This window comes from Saccopteryx leptura, chromosome 5 (assembly GCF_036850995.1).
Source record: "Saccopteryx leptura isolate mSacLep1 chromosome 5, mSacLep1_pri_phased_curated, whole genome shotgun sequence".
NCBI lineage: Eukaryota > Metazoa > Chordata > Mammalia > Chiroptera > Emballonuridae > Saccopteryx > Saccopteryx leptura.
The window spans coordinates 68,220,921-68,240,050 of NC_089507.1; the positions used below are offsets into that span (position 1 = coordinate 68,220,921).

At 37.9% G+C, this 19,130-nt stretch overlaps 1 protein-coding gene across 5 annotated transcripts in view; it reads left to right on the forward strand.

Moving 5' to 3' along the window:
- PTPN13 (protein tyrosine phosphatase non-receptor type 13) overlaps positions 1–19,130 on the forward strand; it is a 213,712-nt gene that overhangs the window by 127,141 nt on the left and 67,441 nt on the right. For 3 of the 5 annotated variants that reach the window (XM_066387091.1, XM_066387092.1, XM_066387094.1), the window contains 7 exons: positions 6,019–6,172; positions 6,422–6,560; positions 8,012–8,164; positions 9,090–9,272; positions 12,966–13,128; positions 17,885–18,305; positions 18,454–18,548. In XM_066387091.1, the coding sequence (XP_066243188.1) occupies positions 6,019–6,172; positions 6,422–6,560; positions 8,012–8,164; positions 9,090–9,272; positions 12,966–13,128; positions 17,885–18,305; positions 18,454–18,548 (1,308 nt within the window). The remainder of the gene's footprint in view (positions 1–6,018; positions 6,173–6,421; positions 6,561–8,011; positions 8,165–9,089; positions 9,273–12,965; positions 13,129–17,884; positions 18,306–18,453; positions 18,549–19,130) is intronic. The other 2 variants (XM_066387093.1, XM_066387095.1) reach the window with 1 other exon arrangement.

Here is a 19,130-nt window from a genome sequence, read left to right on the forward strand (position 1 = left end):
CATTGCCCCCTGGTGGGCATGCCAGGTGGATCCTGGTCGGGCACATGCAGGAGTCTGTCTGACTGCCGCCCCGTTTCCAACTTCAGAAAAATAAAAAATAAAAAAAACAAGGCTACTAAAACGAACAGGTTAAAAAAGAAGAAACAGGGAAAGAAATATGGATTACCACCAAACAAAAACAACTGGCAGAAACACAGGAGAGAGGAATCAAACAAGACACAGAGCTACTAGAAAACAAAACAAAATGGCTATAGGAAATCTTCAAGTGTCAGTACTTACCTAAATGACAATGGATGAACTCACCAATAGAAGGCACAAAGTAGCAAATTGTATCAAAAAGCAAAACCTGCTTGACCAGGCGGTGGCCCAGTGGATAGAGCGTCTGGGATGCTGAGGACCCAGGTTTGAGACCCCGAAGTCTCCAGTTGAGCACAGGTTCATCTGGTTAGAATTAAGCTCACCAGCTTGGACCCAAGATCACTGGCTTGAGCAAGGACTTACTCGGTCTGCTGTAGCCCCACAGTCAAGGCACATATGAAAAAGCAATCAATGAACAACTAAAGTGCCACAATGAAAAATTGATGCTTCTCATCTCTTTCCCTTCCTGCATGTCTGTCCCTATCTATCCCTCTCTCTGATTCTCTCTCTGTCTCTGTCAAAAAAAAAAAAAAAAAAAAAAAAGCAAAACCCAACCATATGCTGCCTTCAAGAGACACATCTAAGCTGCAAGGACAAGAGTGGATTCAAAATGAAAGATTGGAAAATGATTCTCCAAGTTAATAATGTAAAAGAAAAGCAGGTGTAGCCATAGTCATATCTGACAATGCTGACTTCAAGACAACAAAGGTAACCAGAGACAAAGACGAACATTTCATAATGAAAAAGGGGACATTGTATCAAGAGACATAATACTTCTTAATATATATGCACCAAACTACAAAGCACCAAAATATATGAGATCTACTAACTGATCTAAAAATAGAAGCAGACAAAAACATAGTCATACTTGGAGATTTCAGCACACCATTGATGGCTTTAGATAGATCATCCAAACAGAAAATCAGTATAGAAATACCAGCCTTCAATGACACTCTAGACCAGGGGTAGTCAACCTTTTTATACCTACCACCCACTTTTGTATCTCTGTTAGTAGTAAAATTTTCTAACCACCCACCGGTTCCACAGTAATAGTGATTTATAAAATAGAGAAGTAACTTTACTTTATAAAATTTATAAAGTGGAGTTATAGCAAGTTAAAGCATATAATAATAATTATTTACCAAGTACTTTATGTCAGATTTTCACTGTTTGGCAGAGTAAATCTTTATAAAACAACTTACTATAGTTAAATCTATCTTTTTATTTATACTTTGGTTGCTCCGCTACCGCCCACCATGAAAGCTGGAACACCCACTAGTGGGCGGTAGAGATCAGGTTGACTACCACTGCTCTAGAACAAATGGACATAATAGACATTTATGGGACATTTCATCCCAAAATGTCAGAGTGTACACTCTTCTCCACTGGGCATGGAACATTCTCATGGATAGATCATATGTTGTGCCACAAAACTAACATCAATAAATTCAGGAAGATTGAAATTATACCAAGCATATTTTCTGATAACAAGGCTTTGAAATTTAAATTTAACTATAAAAAGGAAGTAAAGAAACCCACAAAAATGTGGAAATCAAACCACATACTTCTGAAAAATGACTGGGTCAAAGAAGAAATAAAAGTAGAGAAAAGATATATACAAACAAATGAAAATGACAACACAACACATCAAAATTTCTGGGATGCAGTGAAAGCAGTAATAAGAGGGAAGTTTATATCATTAAAGCCTTATATCAAGAAATGAGAGATCCCAAGTAAACAACCTAACATCCACCTTAAGGAACTATGAAAAGAAGAATAAAGGCAACCCAAAGTTAGCAGAAGAAAGGAAATAGTAAAAATTAGTGCAGAACTAAATGAAATAGAAAAAAAAAACTAGAAAAAATTAATACATCAAAGATCTGGTTCTTTGAAAAGATCAATAAATGAATCATTACCAGCTAGAAGCAGCGGTCATTGGGACTTGGACATGAGCTGCAAAATATAGAATGGTGACAACAATTCCAGTGCCATGCGGACTTTTCCTGTGGGGAACTTTCCTGGACTCCTGCTCCCTGTGACAGCTCCTAACAGACTGAACTGTGGTTGGGTTGCATTTTTCAGGGATTTGGCATGGTGATGGGGCCAACCTGGACTTGGGGAACATGTTAAGGACACTACTCTTTTAGGGATTCTTGCTGTATTGGCCAAGAGTTTGCTTAAAGGCTTTTAATCACTGTAAAAAAAAAATAGAGGACTGGATGAAGAAGATGGGGCACATATACACCATGTTATATTATTCAGCTAGGAGAAATGGTGACATTGGATCACTTATAGAGGAATGGTGGAGTCTTGGTAGCATTGTGCGGGGTGAAATAAGCGAATCAGAAAAAAACAGGAACTGCAAGATTCCATACATTGGTGGGACATAAAAGAGAGACTAAGAGGCATGGACAGGAGTGTGGTGGCTATGGGGAGGTGGGGGGAGGGAAGGAGGGAGAGGGGGAGGGGGAGGGGTACAGAGAGAACTGGATGGAGGGTGGCGGAGGATGCTCTCACTTCGGGTGATGGGTATGCAACAGAACTAAATGACAAGATAACCTGGAAATGTTTTCTTTGAATGTATGTACCCTGATTTATTGATGTCACCCCATTCAAATAAAAATTTATTTAAAAAAAAAAAAAAAGAAAAGATCAATAAAATTGACAAACCACTGGCTAAACTCATCAAGGAAAAAAGAGGAAGGGATCATATAAACAAAATTTGAAATGAAACAGAAGATATTACCACAGAAATCATAGATATACTAAGGGTCATAGTAGAATATGAAAGATTATATGCCGCCAAATTCAATAACCTAGAGAAAATGGATAAATTCCTAGAACTATACAATCTTCCTAGACTGAGTCATGAAGAAGTGGAAAATCTAAATAAACCATTCAATAAGATACAACATCCCTTTATGTTTAAAACACTCAATAAAGACCATATATGAAAAACCATTAGCTAATATAAAAGATGGTGAAAAAGAAAGGCTTTTCTTCTAAAATCAGGTACAAGAAAAGGCTACCCACTCTCTTCACTATTATTCAACATATACAAGAGAAAATAAAAGTCATCCATTTCGGGAAAGAAGTAAAGGTATCACATCACTTTGGCAGATGACATGATCTTGTAAATCAGTGAGGGTCAATCTGGTCCCTACTGCCCACTAGTGGGTGTTCCAGCTTTCATGGTGGGTGGTAGCAGAGCAACTAAAGTATAAATAAAAGGATAGATTTAACTATAGGAAGTTGTTTTATAAAGATTTATTCTGCCAAACTTAGTGAAAATCTGACATAAAGTGCTTGGTAAGTAATTATTATTATATGCTTTAACTTGCTGTAACTCTGCTTTATAAATTTTATAAAGTAAAGTTACTTCCCTACTTTACAAATCACCATTACTGTGGAACTGGTAGGCAGTTAGAAAATTTTACTACTAACAGAGATACAAAAGTGGGTGGTAGGTATAAAAAGGTTGACTACCCCTGCTGTATATAGAAAACCCCGAAGACTCCACCAAAAAAAATATTAGAAACAATAAACCAATACTGTAAAGTCACAAAATAGAAAATCAATATACAAAAGCCCACTGCTTGCTTATATGCCAATGATCAAACATTGGAAAATGAACTAAAACAAAAAACAATTCCTTTTATAGTTGCAACAACAACAACATAAAAAAAATAGCTAGGAATAAACTTAAAAGATGTGAAGGACATATTTACTGAAAACTACAAAACATTATTGTAAGAAGTCGAAAAAGACACAATGAAATGGAAAAATATTCCATGTTCATGGATTGGAAGAATAAACCTAGTTAAAATGGCCATGTTGTCCAAAGCAATGTACAAATTTATGCAGTCCACATCAAAATTCCAGTATCATTTTTTTTTTTCTGAAGTGAGAAGCGGGGAGGCAGAGAGACAGACTCCTGCATGCACCCAACCGGGATATACCCAGCAATCCCACCAGGGGGTGATGCTCTGCTCATCTGGGGCTTTGCTTCATTGCAACTGGAGCCATTCTAGCACTTGAGACAAAAGAATCTTGAGGAAAAAGAATGAAACCAAAGGTATCATCACACTGCCTGACTTCAGATTATACTATAGAGTCATGATAATCAAAACTGCATGGTATTGGCAGAAAAACAGACATACTGACCAATGGAACAGAATTGAGAGCCCAGAAGTAAGACCACATATATATGGACAAATCATCTTTGAGAAAGGAGCCAAAACACACAATGAAGAAAAGAAAGCTTCTTTAATAAATGCTACTGAGAAAATTGGAAAGCCACATGCAAGAAAATGAAACTTGACTAGAGTTTGTCCCCCTGCACAAAAATCAATACAAAATGAATCAAAGACCTAAGTATAAGATCCAAAACAATAAATTACATAGAAGAAAACATAGCTACTAAATTCATGGACCTTGGCCATATAGAACAATTTATGAATTTGACCCCAAAGACAAGGGAAGGAAAAACAAAAGTAAATGACTGTATCAAACTAAAAAGCTTCTGCACAGCAAAAGAAAATGACAACAAAACAAGTAGGCAGCAAACTAAGTGGGAGATGATATTTGCAAACAACAGCTCCAATAATGGGTTAATATCCAAAATATATAAAGAACTCACAAAGCTCAGCAACAAACAAGCATGAGATCCAATTAAAAAAATGAGCAGAGGAACTGAACAGACACTTCTCCCAAGAATACATACAAATGGCCAACAGATATATGAAAAGATGCTCATCTTCACTAGCTATTTGAGAAATACAAATCAAGACTACAATGAGGTACCAGCGCACACCTGTTAGATTGGCTATTACCAACAAGACTGGTACATAAAGACACATACATCCCCACACTCATAGCAGCATTATTCAGAGTGGCCAAGACATAGAAACAACCAAAGTGTCCCTCGATAGAGGATTGGATAAAGAAGAGTGGTACAATACAATGGAATACTACTCAGCCATAAGAAATGATGACATAGTGACATTTACGAGAACATGGATGGACCTTGAGAACATTATACTGAGTGAAATAAGTAAATCAGAAAAAATTAAGAATTGTATGATGTCTCACATAGGTGGAACATAAAACAGACTCATGGACATGGATAAAAGTGAAGTGGTTCCGAGGGGGAAGAGGATGTAGGGGGTTTGGGAGGGGTGGGGAAGAGTAAAGAGGGACAAATATAAGGTGGCAGAAAATGATTTGACTTTGGGTGATGATTATATAACATAATCAACAGTTATGTTATGCTACAGAAATGTTTGCCTGAAACCTGTGTACTCTTATTGATCAATGTCACCCTGTTAATTTTCTAAATAAAATTTAAAAATAAAAAAAGATAAAATGTTGGTATACATAAATAAATTAATTAAATAAAAATAAATGATTATTGTTCTTCCTAGATTTCAGCTGGTAGCTCAATAATAATAAATAATAACTAATATTTATGAATGCTTATCATGTACCATATATTTTACCAAGTGTTTTATATCCATTATGCCATTTTGTCCCTACAACAGCCTTATAAAGGAGGAATTTCAGAAAATAGCACTATCCTCATTTCGCAGACAAGAAAATCGATAGCTAGAAAGGTAAAATTTATTCATAGTCACACGGATAGTAAATGATGTGGCCAGTAGTTGAATCTAGGTCTGTCTGTCTTCAGGCCCTTCATTCTTAAAAGACTGACCTGATTGCCTCCCATCCATATTCAGTGCCTCAGAGCTTCCTGTCGTACTTCATAATCTTATTTTATTCCCCTGTGAAAGTATTTTGTGCAAGTCTGACAAAAAAGAAGAAATTGAAAGAAAACATGGAGGTGTTTTTATTATATCTGAATGTTTTCTTCCTCTGTTTTAGATAATGAATATTTCTTTGTTGGTTCTGATTTAAAATTAACCAAAGTGGCTCCAGAGGGATGGAAAGAAGAACCAAAGAAAAAGAACAAAACCGCTGTTAATTTTACTTTGTTTTTCCGAATTAAATTTTTTATGGATGATGTTAGTCTGATACAGTGAGTACACAAGAGTTTCCATTTTTCTCTTTTGACCCCTGGGCTTTTGACCCATTAGTTTACTGATACTAAATTATTTGATCTGATCTATAATAATATGTTCTTTATCATAAAGGAAATAATTCCTTCAAAATGAATTAAATTATTGTGGTTTAAAAACTTAATAATAAACAAACTTATCTTTTAGTAATAAAAATTACTCCAAGGTTGAGGATCAAGCCTAGTCTTGTGTTTATATTTATTTTCCAGACATACTCTGACCTGTCATCAGTATTATCTTCAGCTTCGGAAAGATATCTTGGAAGAGAAGATGCACTGTGATGATGAGACTTCTTTATTGTTGGCCTCCTTGGCTCTCCAGGCTGAGTATGGAGATTACCAACCAGAGGTGGGACTTATTTTGTTCTCCAGGACCACTTTTGCATTGGTGTTTTTATCCTCAGCGTAAAGACTGGATGTGTTTGAAGTGCTTGCTGTTTAGATCTAGAGATTTTTAAGGCTAGTTTGGTACTTACAAATTGATATGCATCAGTTATATAAAATCATACAATGTGGGATTTTGTCTTTTTTCTTTAAATTTTTTTTATTTACTCATTTTTATTAGAGAGAGGGGAGGGAGAGAGAGGAAAGAGATAGAATGGGGGGAGGAGCAGGAAGCATCAACTCCCATATGTGTCTTGATCAGGCAAGCCTGGGGTTTCAAACCAGCGACCTCAGAATTCCAGGTCAGTGCTTTACCCAATGCGCAGGTCTTTCTTCCTTCCCTTCCCTTCCCCTTCCTTTCCCCTTCCTTTCCCCTTCCCCTTCCTTTCCCCTTCCCTTCCCCTTCCCTTCCCCTTCCCTTCCTTTTCCCTCTACCCCTCCCTTTCTTTTTCTTTCTCTTTCTCCTTCCTTCCTTCCTTCCTTCCTTCCTTCCTTCCTTCCTTCCTTCCTGCCTGCCTGCCTGCCAGCCATTCATTCATTCTTCCATCCTTCTCTCCTTCAGAGTTTTGGGATACATAGCACCTTACCCTTCCTTTTCCCAGTTTCTAACTGATAGATACTAGACATAGGGTTACCAGTCAAATCTGGATCAAAAGGGTCTTCTACTTTCTACATGGATCCATGCAGTGACGTGCTGGGAAACTAGAGCTCACTGTGTGGTGAACAGATGTTCAAGGTGAAGTGATCTAGACCAGTGGTAGTCAACCTGGTCCCTACCGCCCACTAGTAGGCATTCCAGCTTTCATGGTGAGTGGTAGCAGAGCAACCAAAGTATAAATAAAAAGATAGATTTAACTATAGTAAGTTGTTTTATAAAGATTTATTCTGCCAAACTTAGCGAAAATCCGACATAAAGTACTTGGTAATTAATTATTATTATATGCTTTAACTTGCTGTAACTCTGCTTTATAAATTTTATAAAGTAAAGTTACTTCCCTACTTTATAAGCCACCATTACTGTGGAACCGGTGGGCGGTTAGGAAATTTTACTACTAACAAAGATACAAAGTGGGCAGTAGGTATAAAAAGGTTGACTACCCCTGCTCTAGACTATAGTGGATCTAAGGAAGCAAGGGGTAGGAGACTGTGCCTCTCAAGCAGCGTCCTTAACTAACAACATTAACCCTAACTATAGTGACATTTGGACCTTGATTGTCAGTCTCTTCTCAAGTTTGTCAATTAATTCAGTCCTTCAGTCTCACTGAATAAAAAAGACCAATGCATTTTCTCTGAAACTCACTCAAAGAGAGATCTAACTATTGATAAATGTGCCTTATCTCTTGGTCGAGGCAAGAACTTTTAAGATAAGTGGAAGAAGAGAAATAGAATTACTTACAAAAGCATTCTCCTTTCTAGGTTCATGGTGTTTCTTATTTTAGACTGGAGCATTATTTGCCTCCCAGAGTGATGGAGAAACTTGATTTATCCTATGTTAAAGAAGAGTTACCCAAATTGCATAATACCTATGCAGGAGCTTCTGAAAAAGAGACAGAGTTTGAATTTCTAAAGGTAAGCATGCAAAATTACAAATAATAATAAGCTTTGTATCTTTTTCAGTGTAAGCAAGATCCAAATAAATGATAATATGCATTATCTTATTTTATTAAGTCCTGACTAAATCCATGGTAATTTAATCCTCATTTTGTAAAAAAGAGAACTGAGACTCAAAGAGGAAATGTAATGTTCCCAAAGTCAGTGGCTGTTTTGTGGGACAAAACTATTATTTGAACCCACATCTATCTGGCTATGGGTTCCATGCTTCAGGCTTTTTATGGTTCATCTGAAAAAGTCTTTATCTAACCCACAGTGACAGAGATTTTCTACATTTTATAGTTTTAGCTCTTATATTTAGATCTGTTGTTAATTTGGGGTTAATTTTTTTTTTTTTTGTATTTTTCTGAAGCTGGAATCGGGGAGAGACAGACATGCGCCCGACCGGGATCCACCCGGCACGCCCACCAGGGGCAATGCTCTGCCCACCAGGGGGCGATGCTCTGCCCACCAGGGGGTGTCGCTCTGTCGCGACCAGAGCCACTCTAGCGCCTGGGGCAGAGGCCAAGGAGCCATCCCCAGCGCCTGGGCCATCTTTGCTCCAATGGAGCCTTGGCTGCAGGAGGGGAAGAGAGAGACAGAGAGGAAGGAGGGGGGGGTGGAGAAGCAAATGGGCACTTCTCCTATGTGCCCTGGCCGGGAATCGAACCCGGGTCCCCGCACGCCAGGCCGACGCTCTACCGCTGAGCCGACCCGCCAGGGCCTGGGGTTAATTTTTATATATCAGGTGAAGTAAGGGTTGGGATTCATTTTCTTAGCATGTGCATATTCAGTTCCAGTAACATTTATTGGAAAGACTAGCCTTTCTATATTTATCTATATTGGTACAAGTTCTGTATCTTTATATCACCTTTTAGCAAAGTCTGTGGTATTGTTCCAACAGGTCTGCGAAAGACTGACAGAATATGGAGTTCATTTTCACCGGGTACACCCTGAGAAAAAGTCACAAACTGGAATATTACTAGGGGTCTGCTCTAAAGGTGTCCTTGTGTTTGAGGTTCACAATGGAGTTCGCACATTGGTCCTTCGCTTTCCATGGAGGGAAACCAAGAAGATTTCTTTTTCGGTATGTCCAATTTAACCCTGTTTGGTGATATTTTAAAACAGGTGCTGTCAATTTCAAATGTAACATATTAATTAATTGACTTTACTTAAGTAAACTTTAAACCCTGTCTATCATTCAGTAGAGCTAATATGTCTTAATACGTTTTTGCTCTTCTTTCTTAGCTGTAGGGTGAATAATTGAGGTTTCTTTGTTTTTGGTTTTCTTAAGAGGTGATTTTTCAAAGAAATATTGTACATTCCTAGCTGGTTATATGCTCAATTAACTTTAGTTAAATTACAACCTAGTTTACTTCTGTTAATTCACAACTTGTTCTAGAGTAGCAACGTCTCACTAAAGAAACCCCTTTCGTGTGTTTACGATAGGTAACTATCTTAACCACAGGAAACTGTCTTGCTCAATAATCGGTCCTTTGCAAATGCTGAATTTGAGTCTTAGTGGTCCAGAGATTTTTGGATTTTATGAACTAATACCAGAATTTTCTGCAGTTTTAAGTTTTAGTGTATACTCTGTATAGACATAAAGTTAGAAAAGTGATTTTTAGAAAATCATGATTGTGAAAGATAGTAAGCTATAAAGGAATATTTTGATTATAACTATAAACATAGTTGGAGTATCTGAACGTTGAAATGCAATAGGCACACCCCAGAGGTTAATCAAAACTATTTTCAGTTATTTACTTTCTTAATGATATTCAGGAAGTACTGATATCTTTCGTTTATATTTGAGCTGAAATATGGTCTCACCAGAATAATGTTTATAAAAATATCAATATGAAGGTCCCAACTGACTCTGGATAATCTTCAATGTAGAAACACGTGAAATCAGTTGTAGACCTAATGGTTAGTTGATTGGTGTCCTCTGAAACTCAGAGGCACCACTAAGATCACCAGATAATATGTTCTCTCAGTGAAGCCCAGACCATCCCCATCTTCCCAGGATTGTCAAGACTAGAAACATACTTGGATTTAACTTACTTTCCCCAGTGGAAATGCTAGCAGAGCAAGTATCTGGAGGGAACCCTAGACTAATTAAACACAAATCTAATTTGGACACCTTTTTAAAAGGTAAATCAAATAGTCATTCAGCATTCAGCTTGCTGTCATTTGCCACGCTAACACACCAGCCCTACCATTAATAGAACTAATTAGCTTATTTTTAAAGCTCTCCAGTGGCCACATTCCCATGTAAATTATTATGTTGAGAGGCAGGGAGGCAAAGACAAACTCCCACATGTGCCCTGACTGGAATCCACCCTGCAAACCTCTATCAGGTGATGCTCTGCCTGTCTGGGCCGCTGCTCTGTTGCTAAGCAACTGAGCTATTTGGCACCTGAGGTAAGGCCATGGAGCCATCCACAGTGCCTGGATCCAACTTTGCTCAAATCATTCGAGCCATGGCTGCAAGACTGGAAGAGATGGTGGGGAGGGGAGGGCAGATGGTCACTTCTCCTGTGTGCCCTGACCAGGAAATCAAACCTGGGTCTTACACATGCCAGGCTGATGCTCTACTGCTGAGCCAACCGGCCAGGGCTTTGAGCTTTTTTTTTTTTAATAGCCTCTGGGAAGATGGAAACGTCACCCTTTTCTTTCCTTTTCCTCTCAAAACTGAATTCTCTTGAGCACATTTTTTGTCCAGTTCATTGGTTAACACTCAGACTCAATTACTCTTGTAATTTATTTCAAACCTGTATGGCTTTATAGCTGTGTAGGACAACAGCCTTGGGATTTGACAGTGGTTAAATGGAACGTTAGGAAAAGTATTTCCAACTACTTGAAGAGTTACTTGATATACGGCTAATAGTCAAGATACTGGTTTGGTTGTACTGTGTCTTTAACTCTTCTCTTTTACATGCTGGTTTCCCTTTTTAACAAAGAGTGTAGTGTAGACTCTAACTGGACTAAAGCACTTCTCCAAGGACATTAGTCTTAGATTTCAGCATATTGAATGCTACTCTTTTAGGGCTCACAGATCACCTTCAAACCTCATCACATAGGTCGTAACATTTTGGGATACCCTCTTACACAAAAGAGATTGTTTTTCAAGAAACATCAGGTTAGCCGTGGCTGGTTGACTCCATGGTATACCATTGGCCTGGCACGTGGATGTCCCGGGTTCAATTCCCAGTCAGAGCAAACAGGAGAAGTGACCGTCTGCTTCTCTACCCCTCCCCCTGCCCCTTCTCTCTCTCTCTCTCTCTCTCTCTCTCCTTTTCACTCCTGCAGCCATGGGTCAATTCGTTCACATTCATCAGCCCCAGGTACTGAAAATGGCTTCATGGATCCTCCACCTCAGGTTCTAAAAACAGCTCAGTTGTGAACATGGGCCCAGATGGGCAGCACACCGGGCCCAGATGGGGTTGCCAGGTGAATCCTGGTTAGGGTGCATGTGGGAGTCTATCTCCCTTCTTCTCACTTGGAAAAGAAGGGAAAAAAAAGAAACATCAAGTCCTCGATCAGGGCACATACAGGAGCAGCTCGATGTTTCTCTCTCTCTCTCTGCCTTTCTCTCTCAAAAAGAAAAATAAAGAAAGAAAGAAACATCAGGGAAATGCGATTAATTTGTGGTTTTTCTTCTTTCCCTGAATTTGGTATAAATTACTATTTCTAAATACTGATTTGTTCATTTTTCAGCCCAGTTTTGTTATCCAGTACCTCTCCGATCAAAAATTTTCTCTTAATTTCCTGCGAACTTTATTGCAGGCTTCATACTACCAGGATTCTTCTTGATCAAATCACAGCTCTTATTATATATTAATAAATCAATTTTTGTTGAACTTCATTTTTTTTAAGATTTTATTTATTAGTTTTATAGGGGGAGGGAGAAGCAAGAAGTATCGACTCATAGTTGCTTCACTTTAGCTGTTCATTGATTGCTTGTTGTATGTGCCTTGACCGGGCAAGCTCAGGAGTACAAACTGGCGACCTCAGCATTTCAGATCAATGTTCTATCCACTGTGCAACCACAAGCCAGACAAACTTCATTTTCTTTAGCCAACAGAACAGAGCAATATTTCTTATACTATCTTTTTCAATTAGTTTTAGTGTTTGTGAGCATTGCAGTAAACTGAATAATCTCAGTAAAGGAAACTTTTCCTTGCTGATAGCTGGTATATAGTCTGATAATTTTTGAAAGTGGCAAATAATATTAGTTTTATTTATTTTCTGAATTTTAATAATACAGGTTTATATTTTCTTTGTGTGTGTGTGTGACAGAGACAGACAGAAAGGGAAATATTGGAAGAGACAGGCAGGAAGGGAGAGAAGCATCAAGTGTTCATCATGGCACCTTAGTTGTTCATTGATTGCTTTCTCATATGTGCCTTGACTGGGGGTTACAGCAGAATGAGTGACCCCCTGCTCAAGCTAGCAACTTTGAGCTTAAGCCCGCAACCCCTCACTTAAGCTAGTGAACCCGCGCTCAAGCTGGATGAGCTCATGCTCAAGCCAGCGACCTTGTGGTTTCAAACCTGGGTCCTCTGCATCCCAGTATGACGCTCTATTCACTGCGCAACCTCCTGGTCAGGCAGGTTTATATTTTCTATGCTTTTATTAAATGTAGGTCAAGGAATACTCATGCCTAATAATGTGAAATAAAAATAGTATGTACATAATAATATTTGTTTACAGAATCTGGTCATGTAATAAAGTGATAGCAAAATATCCTAATTACTAATTCCCCTGATTAATATTGTAGAAGAAGAAAATCACATTGCAGAATACATCCGATGGGATAAAACATGCCTTCCAGACAGACAACAGTAAGGTGTGCCACTACCTGCTGCACCTCTGCTCTTCCCAGCATAAGTTCCAGCTGCAGATGAGAGCAAGGCAGAGCAACCAGGATGCTCAAGATATTGGTAAGGAGAAGCAAACTATGATAAACAATGCCAGGTGTATGCATGGTTTGTGCCACAAATTTTAAAAGAACTTCCCTGTTTAAGATGAAAATTACAAGGTATACCGATGTTAAACCTAAGTCAGGTTTATAAAGGTGTCATGAATGAAGCTGAGATTTTAACTTCATACTCATTTTAGAAACAGCACCCAAGATCCATTAGGGAATACCCATTCTAATGTCCACTTTGTGCTTATCATTAGGCTACCCTAGCTGATGTAAATATTTAAAAAGTTTTTTTTATTTTTAAATATTTATTATTTTTATTCTCTTCCCATAGTAAACTTAAACACTATTTGGGAAGGTAAGACTAATATACATGAAACAATAAATAATACAAAACAGAAGTTCAAAGTTTGAATAACAGATTATATTGTACAGACTCTATGATCACTACAAGAGGAATGGGGTATTAGAGATGAGGGTACTTGAGTGGTGGTACTTGAATTGGAAGTTTGAAGGACAGAAATAAAATAGCTTAAAGATAAATGGAAAAGCTTTCCAGATGAGGGAAAGAATATGGGAAGCAAGGCAGGGGGTAGGGAGTATTCTCCATGCATGGTGAAGTTACATAATGTAATAGTTTTGGGGGTGGCACATTTCTCACCTGTTTTACTTGGGATGAATAACCCTGTTCTGAGACTGGGATGAATAACCACAGTACCCAATATAAATGGTCAGGAAAGTGGTTTCAGTTTCTTGTGAAAAGGAGCCAGCAGAAGAAACTAATTCAGCTCGGAAAGAATATCTTAGAACCAAAATATTTAAAGGTTATTTTACAAGACCACATGTAGAAATTAAAGTTATGCAAAATCTAGTTCTGCATAGTATATTGTTATAGACTTCAGCTTAAACACTCTGAAGACTTTGTTTAAAACTTTTAATGGACTAACTACTCATGACCTTGTGCAACAGAGCTTTATGAATTCTTTATCTGAACTTTCTCACATCCTGAAATCTTACAAAAATATATATTCCCTGTGGAATCAGAATGAAGTCATGGCAATCTGAGAATAGATGTTTCTCAGTCTTTCAAAAGCAAGATAGTAGGGACTTATTAAAAATGAAGATTCCAGAAACCTACCTGAAACGTGGTGGATCCTAATCTTTGAGCATTGGGTCCCTAGAATCTGTATTTTAACAGTCTTTCCTCGGTAATGATGATTATGCATGCTAAAATATGATAGCTACTGCTATAACCTCACTCCTTTTCTTTCCCTGCCTCACTCTGCTAAATTTGTATGCTCTTACACATTCGATAGTGAAATATCAAACTTACTAGGGCTATCAGTTTTTCTTCTTGGACTCATATTCTGTTCCGCACCAAGCAGAATTGTACAATTGAAGGTTCCATCATTATTGATGTGATATAGCGCACTGTAGTAAAAAAGAGTCAGAAGACAAACTGATACTCAGTGTTTCTTATACTGAAGAACAATATAGTGTAATCTTAACAATGTAGTTAAGATCATGAACTATGGAGCCAGATGCCAGAGTTCAAACCTCACTCTATTACTTGTAAGTTCTGAATCTTGGAGGCTACTTAAACTCTCTGCTTTAGTTCATCATCTGTGAAATAATTGTCAGAATGATAATACTGACATAAGGTTGTTCTGAAGATGAAGATATTATAAAGCACTTTAAAAGTGCCTGGCGTAGTGCAAATATTGAATAAATCCTCATTACTATCATGACCAGCATCAGCATTGTTTTACCACCAGTACTGCTAATAACAGTAGGAGTAGTATGTATGACCTTTGGGAAATAACTGACTTTTTGGAGTCTCGGTTTCTTCATGCATGAGGTGGGAATGCTTGCTGTATCTCACAGGTTTGTCCAAGGAACACAACAGCGGTGGTTCCTTGAACTTTCAGAACTTTCATATGTGAAAGTACTTTATTAGTACTTTAAGATGGTGCTATTTACATCCCCCCCTCCCCCAGATTTTGTTAAACTTTCAAAGGAATTATTTTCTGGTTAGAATTGGCTTAGAAATAGCTTAACTATCTGTACTAGACAAGTGAAAATAACTAATGTTACTTAGAGGATGTTGAAGGGCTAACAAATATATGTTTCTTCTTTAGAGCCATAGAATTTTGGTGCTAGAAAGAACCCTAGAGGCCATAAGTTCAGAATTTTAGTGATGAGCAGTTTCAGAGAAGATGGTGTCTTACCTAACCTTAGAGTTGGAGGTTCAATAAGGCTGGAACCTCGATCTCGTTCAGTTCTAATCCAGTACTCCTTTTATTGTGCTGATCTTCCAGAAAACTAATCTGCATGTAATTAAGTTAAGATTAATAACCATTTATTGAGCACTTACTGCTTATAAGATACCATGCTAGGTGCTATAGGAGAACTGAAATAACTGAAGTTCTTCTCTCAAAAGGGCATACAGTTAAGTGGACATATAAAGAATTACAAAACGGTAAAAGGGACTGAACAGCAACACGAAGATTAGGAAGTGTAGCCCTGGCCAGATAGCTGGGTTGGTTAGAGCACTGTGCCAGTACACAGAGGTTGCAGGTTAGAGACCTGGTCAGGGCACATATAGGAACAGACAGATGTTTCTGTCTGTCTGTCTCTCTCTCTCTCTTTCTCTCTCTCTCTCCTTTTCTCTCTCTCAAATCAATCAAATTATAAAAAGAAAATCAGTAACTTTAAGTATACATATTAGGAAGTGTGGAGTGCAGACTGTGTGGAACTAGCAAACTTTTGAATTCAAGTTTGAAACATTAGTATTAGGATGTAGGCTCATTCTAATGTTTTATCCCATCCTGGCTATGTTTCAGTTCTTTCCAAGTGTAAAGCAGTAGAATGGACCAGGTGTTTATGATCCCACCCCATAAATAATGCAGTATTTTAAGTCTTACCCAGGAGCAGGCTCTGAGTAGATTTGGATAGAATAATCCCTGATATTTACAAAAGAGATATATCCTAAACTGAACTGACTGTCCCTATTTCTGCCAAAGTTTGGTCTATATTTTCCTTAGGGGTGAAGAATCTATTGGATATAAAGGTATTTCCTGGTACCACATTTGATCTTAGCCAAAAGGCTGAGAAACGATGTAAAGGTATTTCTTGGTAATTGAATCTGTAAGACTCAGCTTTGCGTCTTTTATTAAAGTCTATTCACAAACTAAAAGAAAATAGAAATAATGCTATCTGCCCTAATAAAAACTCTGTGTTTTAGGCTGAAGATCATTCTGGGAATTTTTAAACAAAAAAGTCTGTTTTTATTATTACTATGATCGTGTTTTAACTTGGTGTACAGTTCTTCAGAGAAAGAATGTTGAATTTTCCAGATGACAGTGAGCAATATTTATTTAAACTTCATCTTGATTCATGAATATTACAAACCTTCAATGTTTTCCTATCTGTTTACACCTGAGACAAAATATTATTAATCTTCCTGTGAATTAGAAGATAATGAAACAGTCTAAAGATCTAAGTCAGAAACAGTTGACATTTTCTTTTTTAAAGGAAGTTTCATGGCTGTTTTGCATAATGGTCAAGCGATATTCCTCAGATTGCCACATGGTTGGTACTTTACATGGGGGTGGCAAATGGGATGCCTTGTGATGTGGATTTCTAATGCATGAACAACTAAACCATTTAAAATTCTGTGCTCCTGCTCCTTTATTTACATGAAGGGATTTTCATGCAAAACATCTGTGTTGCAATGCTTTTGTTAATAGCCTCAAATATTCTAATACTTCCATGACATTGGTTCTTCAAAATACCATAGCCAAGCACTTGTTTTAAGGTATCTCTAAATTTAGCCTCTAAATATGGAGCCTTTAGATTATATTTAGAAGAAAGGAATTTAAGCATGAAGAGAACACCAGCTCCTTGATCATGTTAACAGAAACCAAGAGAGAAGACCAGTAATATTTGATTCTCCCATGACTCTTGTGCCTCAGTTAAATCATGAAAAATCAACTTTTATCCATTACTTAAAATGTACAATTCAGTGGTTTTTAGTATATTCACAGAGTTGTGCAACTATCACTACAATCAGCCAAAAACTTAAAAAAATGTAATAATCACCTGACCTGTGGTGGTACAGTGGATAAAGCATCGACCTGGAACGCTGAGGTCGCTGGTTTGAAACCCCAGTCTTGCCTGGTCAAGACACATATGAAAGTTGATGCTTCCTGCTCCTCCCCCTTTCTCTCTCTTTCTCCTTTCTCTTAAATGTATTTCAAGATTGGAAAGAAAAAAAAAAGACAATGTAATAATCAAGAACTTTTCCTCTGGGCAGCTTCTTTCTTAGTCCCAGTCTCACCACATGACCTGTTCAGGGTCAGTTTTCCCTCTCCCTATCCTTGTTTGCTGGTGTTTTAACAGACACTCGACTAGGGTTGAAAATTTCTCTGTCAAACGTCATTCTCATTTCTGAGACCCATAATTGGGAATTTGGGGTCAGCAAGCCTGGGGCCCAAACATTATTGGATCCAAGGGACTCATTAGATGAAGTAGGAAATGCTGACCAGGCCCTGGATTTGAGAAAGCTGCAAGGATGGAGAGATGGTATGAAAACCAAGATTTTCCAACCTCCTTTGTAAAAACCTTTGATTGCCACACTTTGAAAGCTTTCTATTTATGCTGGTGATCAAAACAATTAAAAAACGCATGCTTTATTTTATTTATTAAAGTAACTCTTCTCATAAAGATACTGCAGTGTTTCCATCGTGTAAAGCAATCCTATTTCCTTGTAGAGAGAGCTTCGTTTAGGAGCCTGAATCTCCAAGCAGAGTCCGTTAGAGGATTTAATATGGGACGAGCAGTCAGCACTGGCAGTCTGGCCAGCAGCACCCTGAACAAACTTGCCGTTCGACCTCTGTCAGTTCAAGCTGAGATTCTGAAGAGGCTGTCCTGCTCAGAGCTGTCGCTTTACCAGCCATTGCAAAAAAGTGCAAAAGAGAAGAGTGACAGAGCTTCATGGGAGGAAAAGCCTAGAGGGATGAGTAAATCATACCACGATCTCAGTCAGGCCTCTCTCTATCCTCATCGGAAAAATGCCATTGTTAACATGGACGGGAGTCCATCACAAACCATTGCGGAGTTGGTAGGAAAACCATTTCACCAGATGGCAAGATCTGATACAGAATCTTTGGCAGGATTCACAAAACTTAATAAGTAAGAACATAATTAACTAACCCAAACTACATATTTGTAAATTCTGCATTTCATACATTTGTTTTTGTTTTGACGTTTTTTTATACTCATCGTATTTTTTTTTTTTACATTGACACTTCCCCCTCCTACCTTCCTTTTCCCTCTTTAGTTCAAAGTCTGTTGCAAGTTTAAATAGAAGTCCTGAAAGGAGGAAACATGAATCAGACTCACCTTTTGAAGACCCTGGTCAAGCATATGTTATAGGTCAGCATAAACAAGCCTACCTCTTCTCTCCCCCCACCCAATATGGTGCTGGTGCTCATAGTGAAGTGTACAAGAGAATGTAATTTACCAAGAAATTACTTTTGGTTCTGTATCCTAATTGCCAAAACTGTTTGTGAATATAAAATTACAGGCTACTTAAAATGTACCAAGTCAAATCAAAAAGTGATTTAACAAGTGATTGCTTCATGGCACAGGCTACTAGTTAGCTTTCTCTTGGTGGCAGTTACAAGCCTGACAGTGTTCCCAGGAGAACCCACGGCTTTGCATGCTCTTCCTGGGCTTTCCTTACAAGCTGTGTGAGCAAACGCCACTCATGCTGTATTTTCTTTTAAAGAAAGGTATATTTAGGGTACTTTCAGCTTAGCATGAATAGAATTGTCTTTAAAACATAATTTTATGTGCTATGGTTGGCAGGTAGAAATTTCTAGTTGATTAAAGAGTTTCAGATTCTCCCAGCTAGTTGGGGCCTATGAATAGGTATAGAAGTTGTATGTTTATGAACTCACACTACCTTATAAGGTAAAATAGTTCAGGTTTCCTATTGTTTTATGCACCTTAATA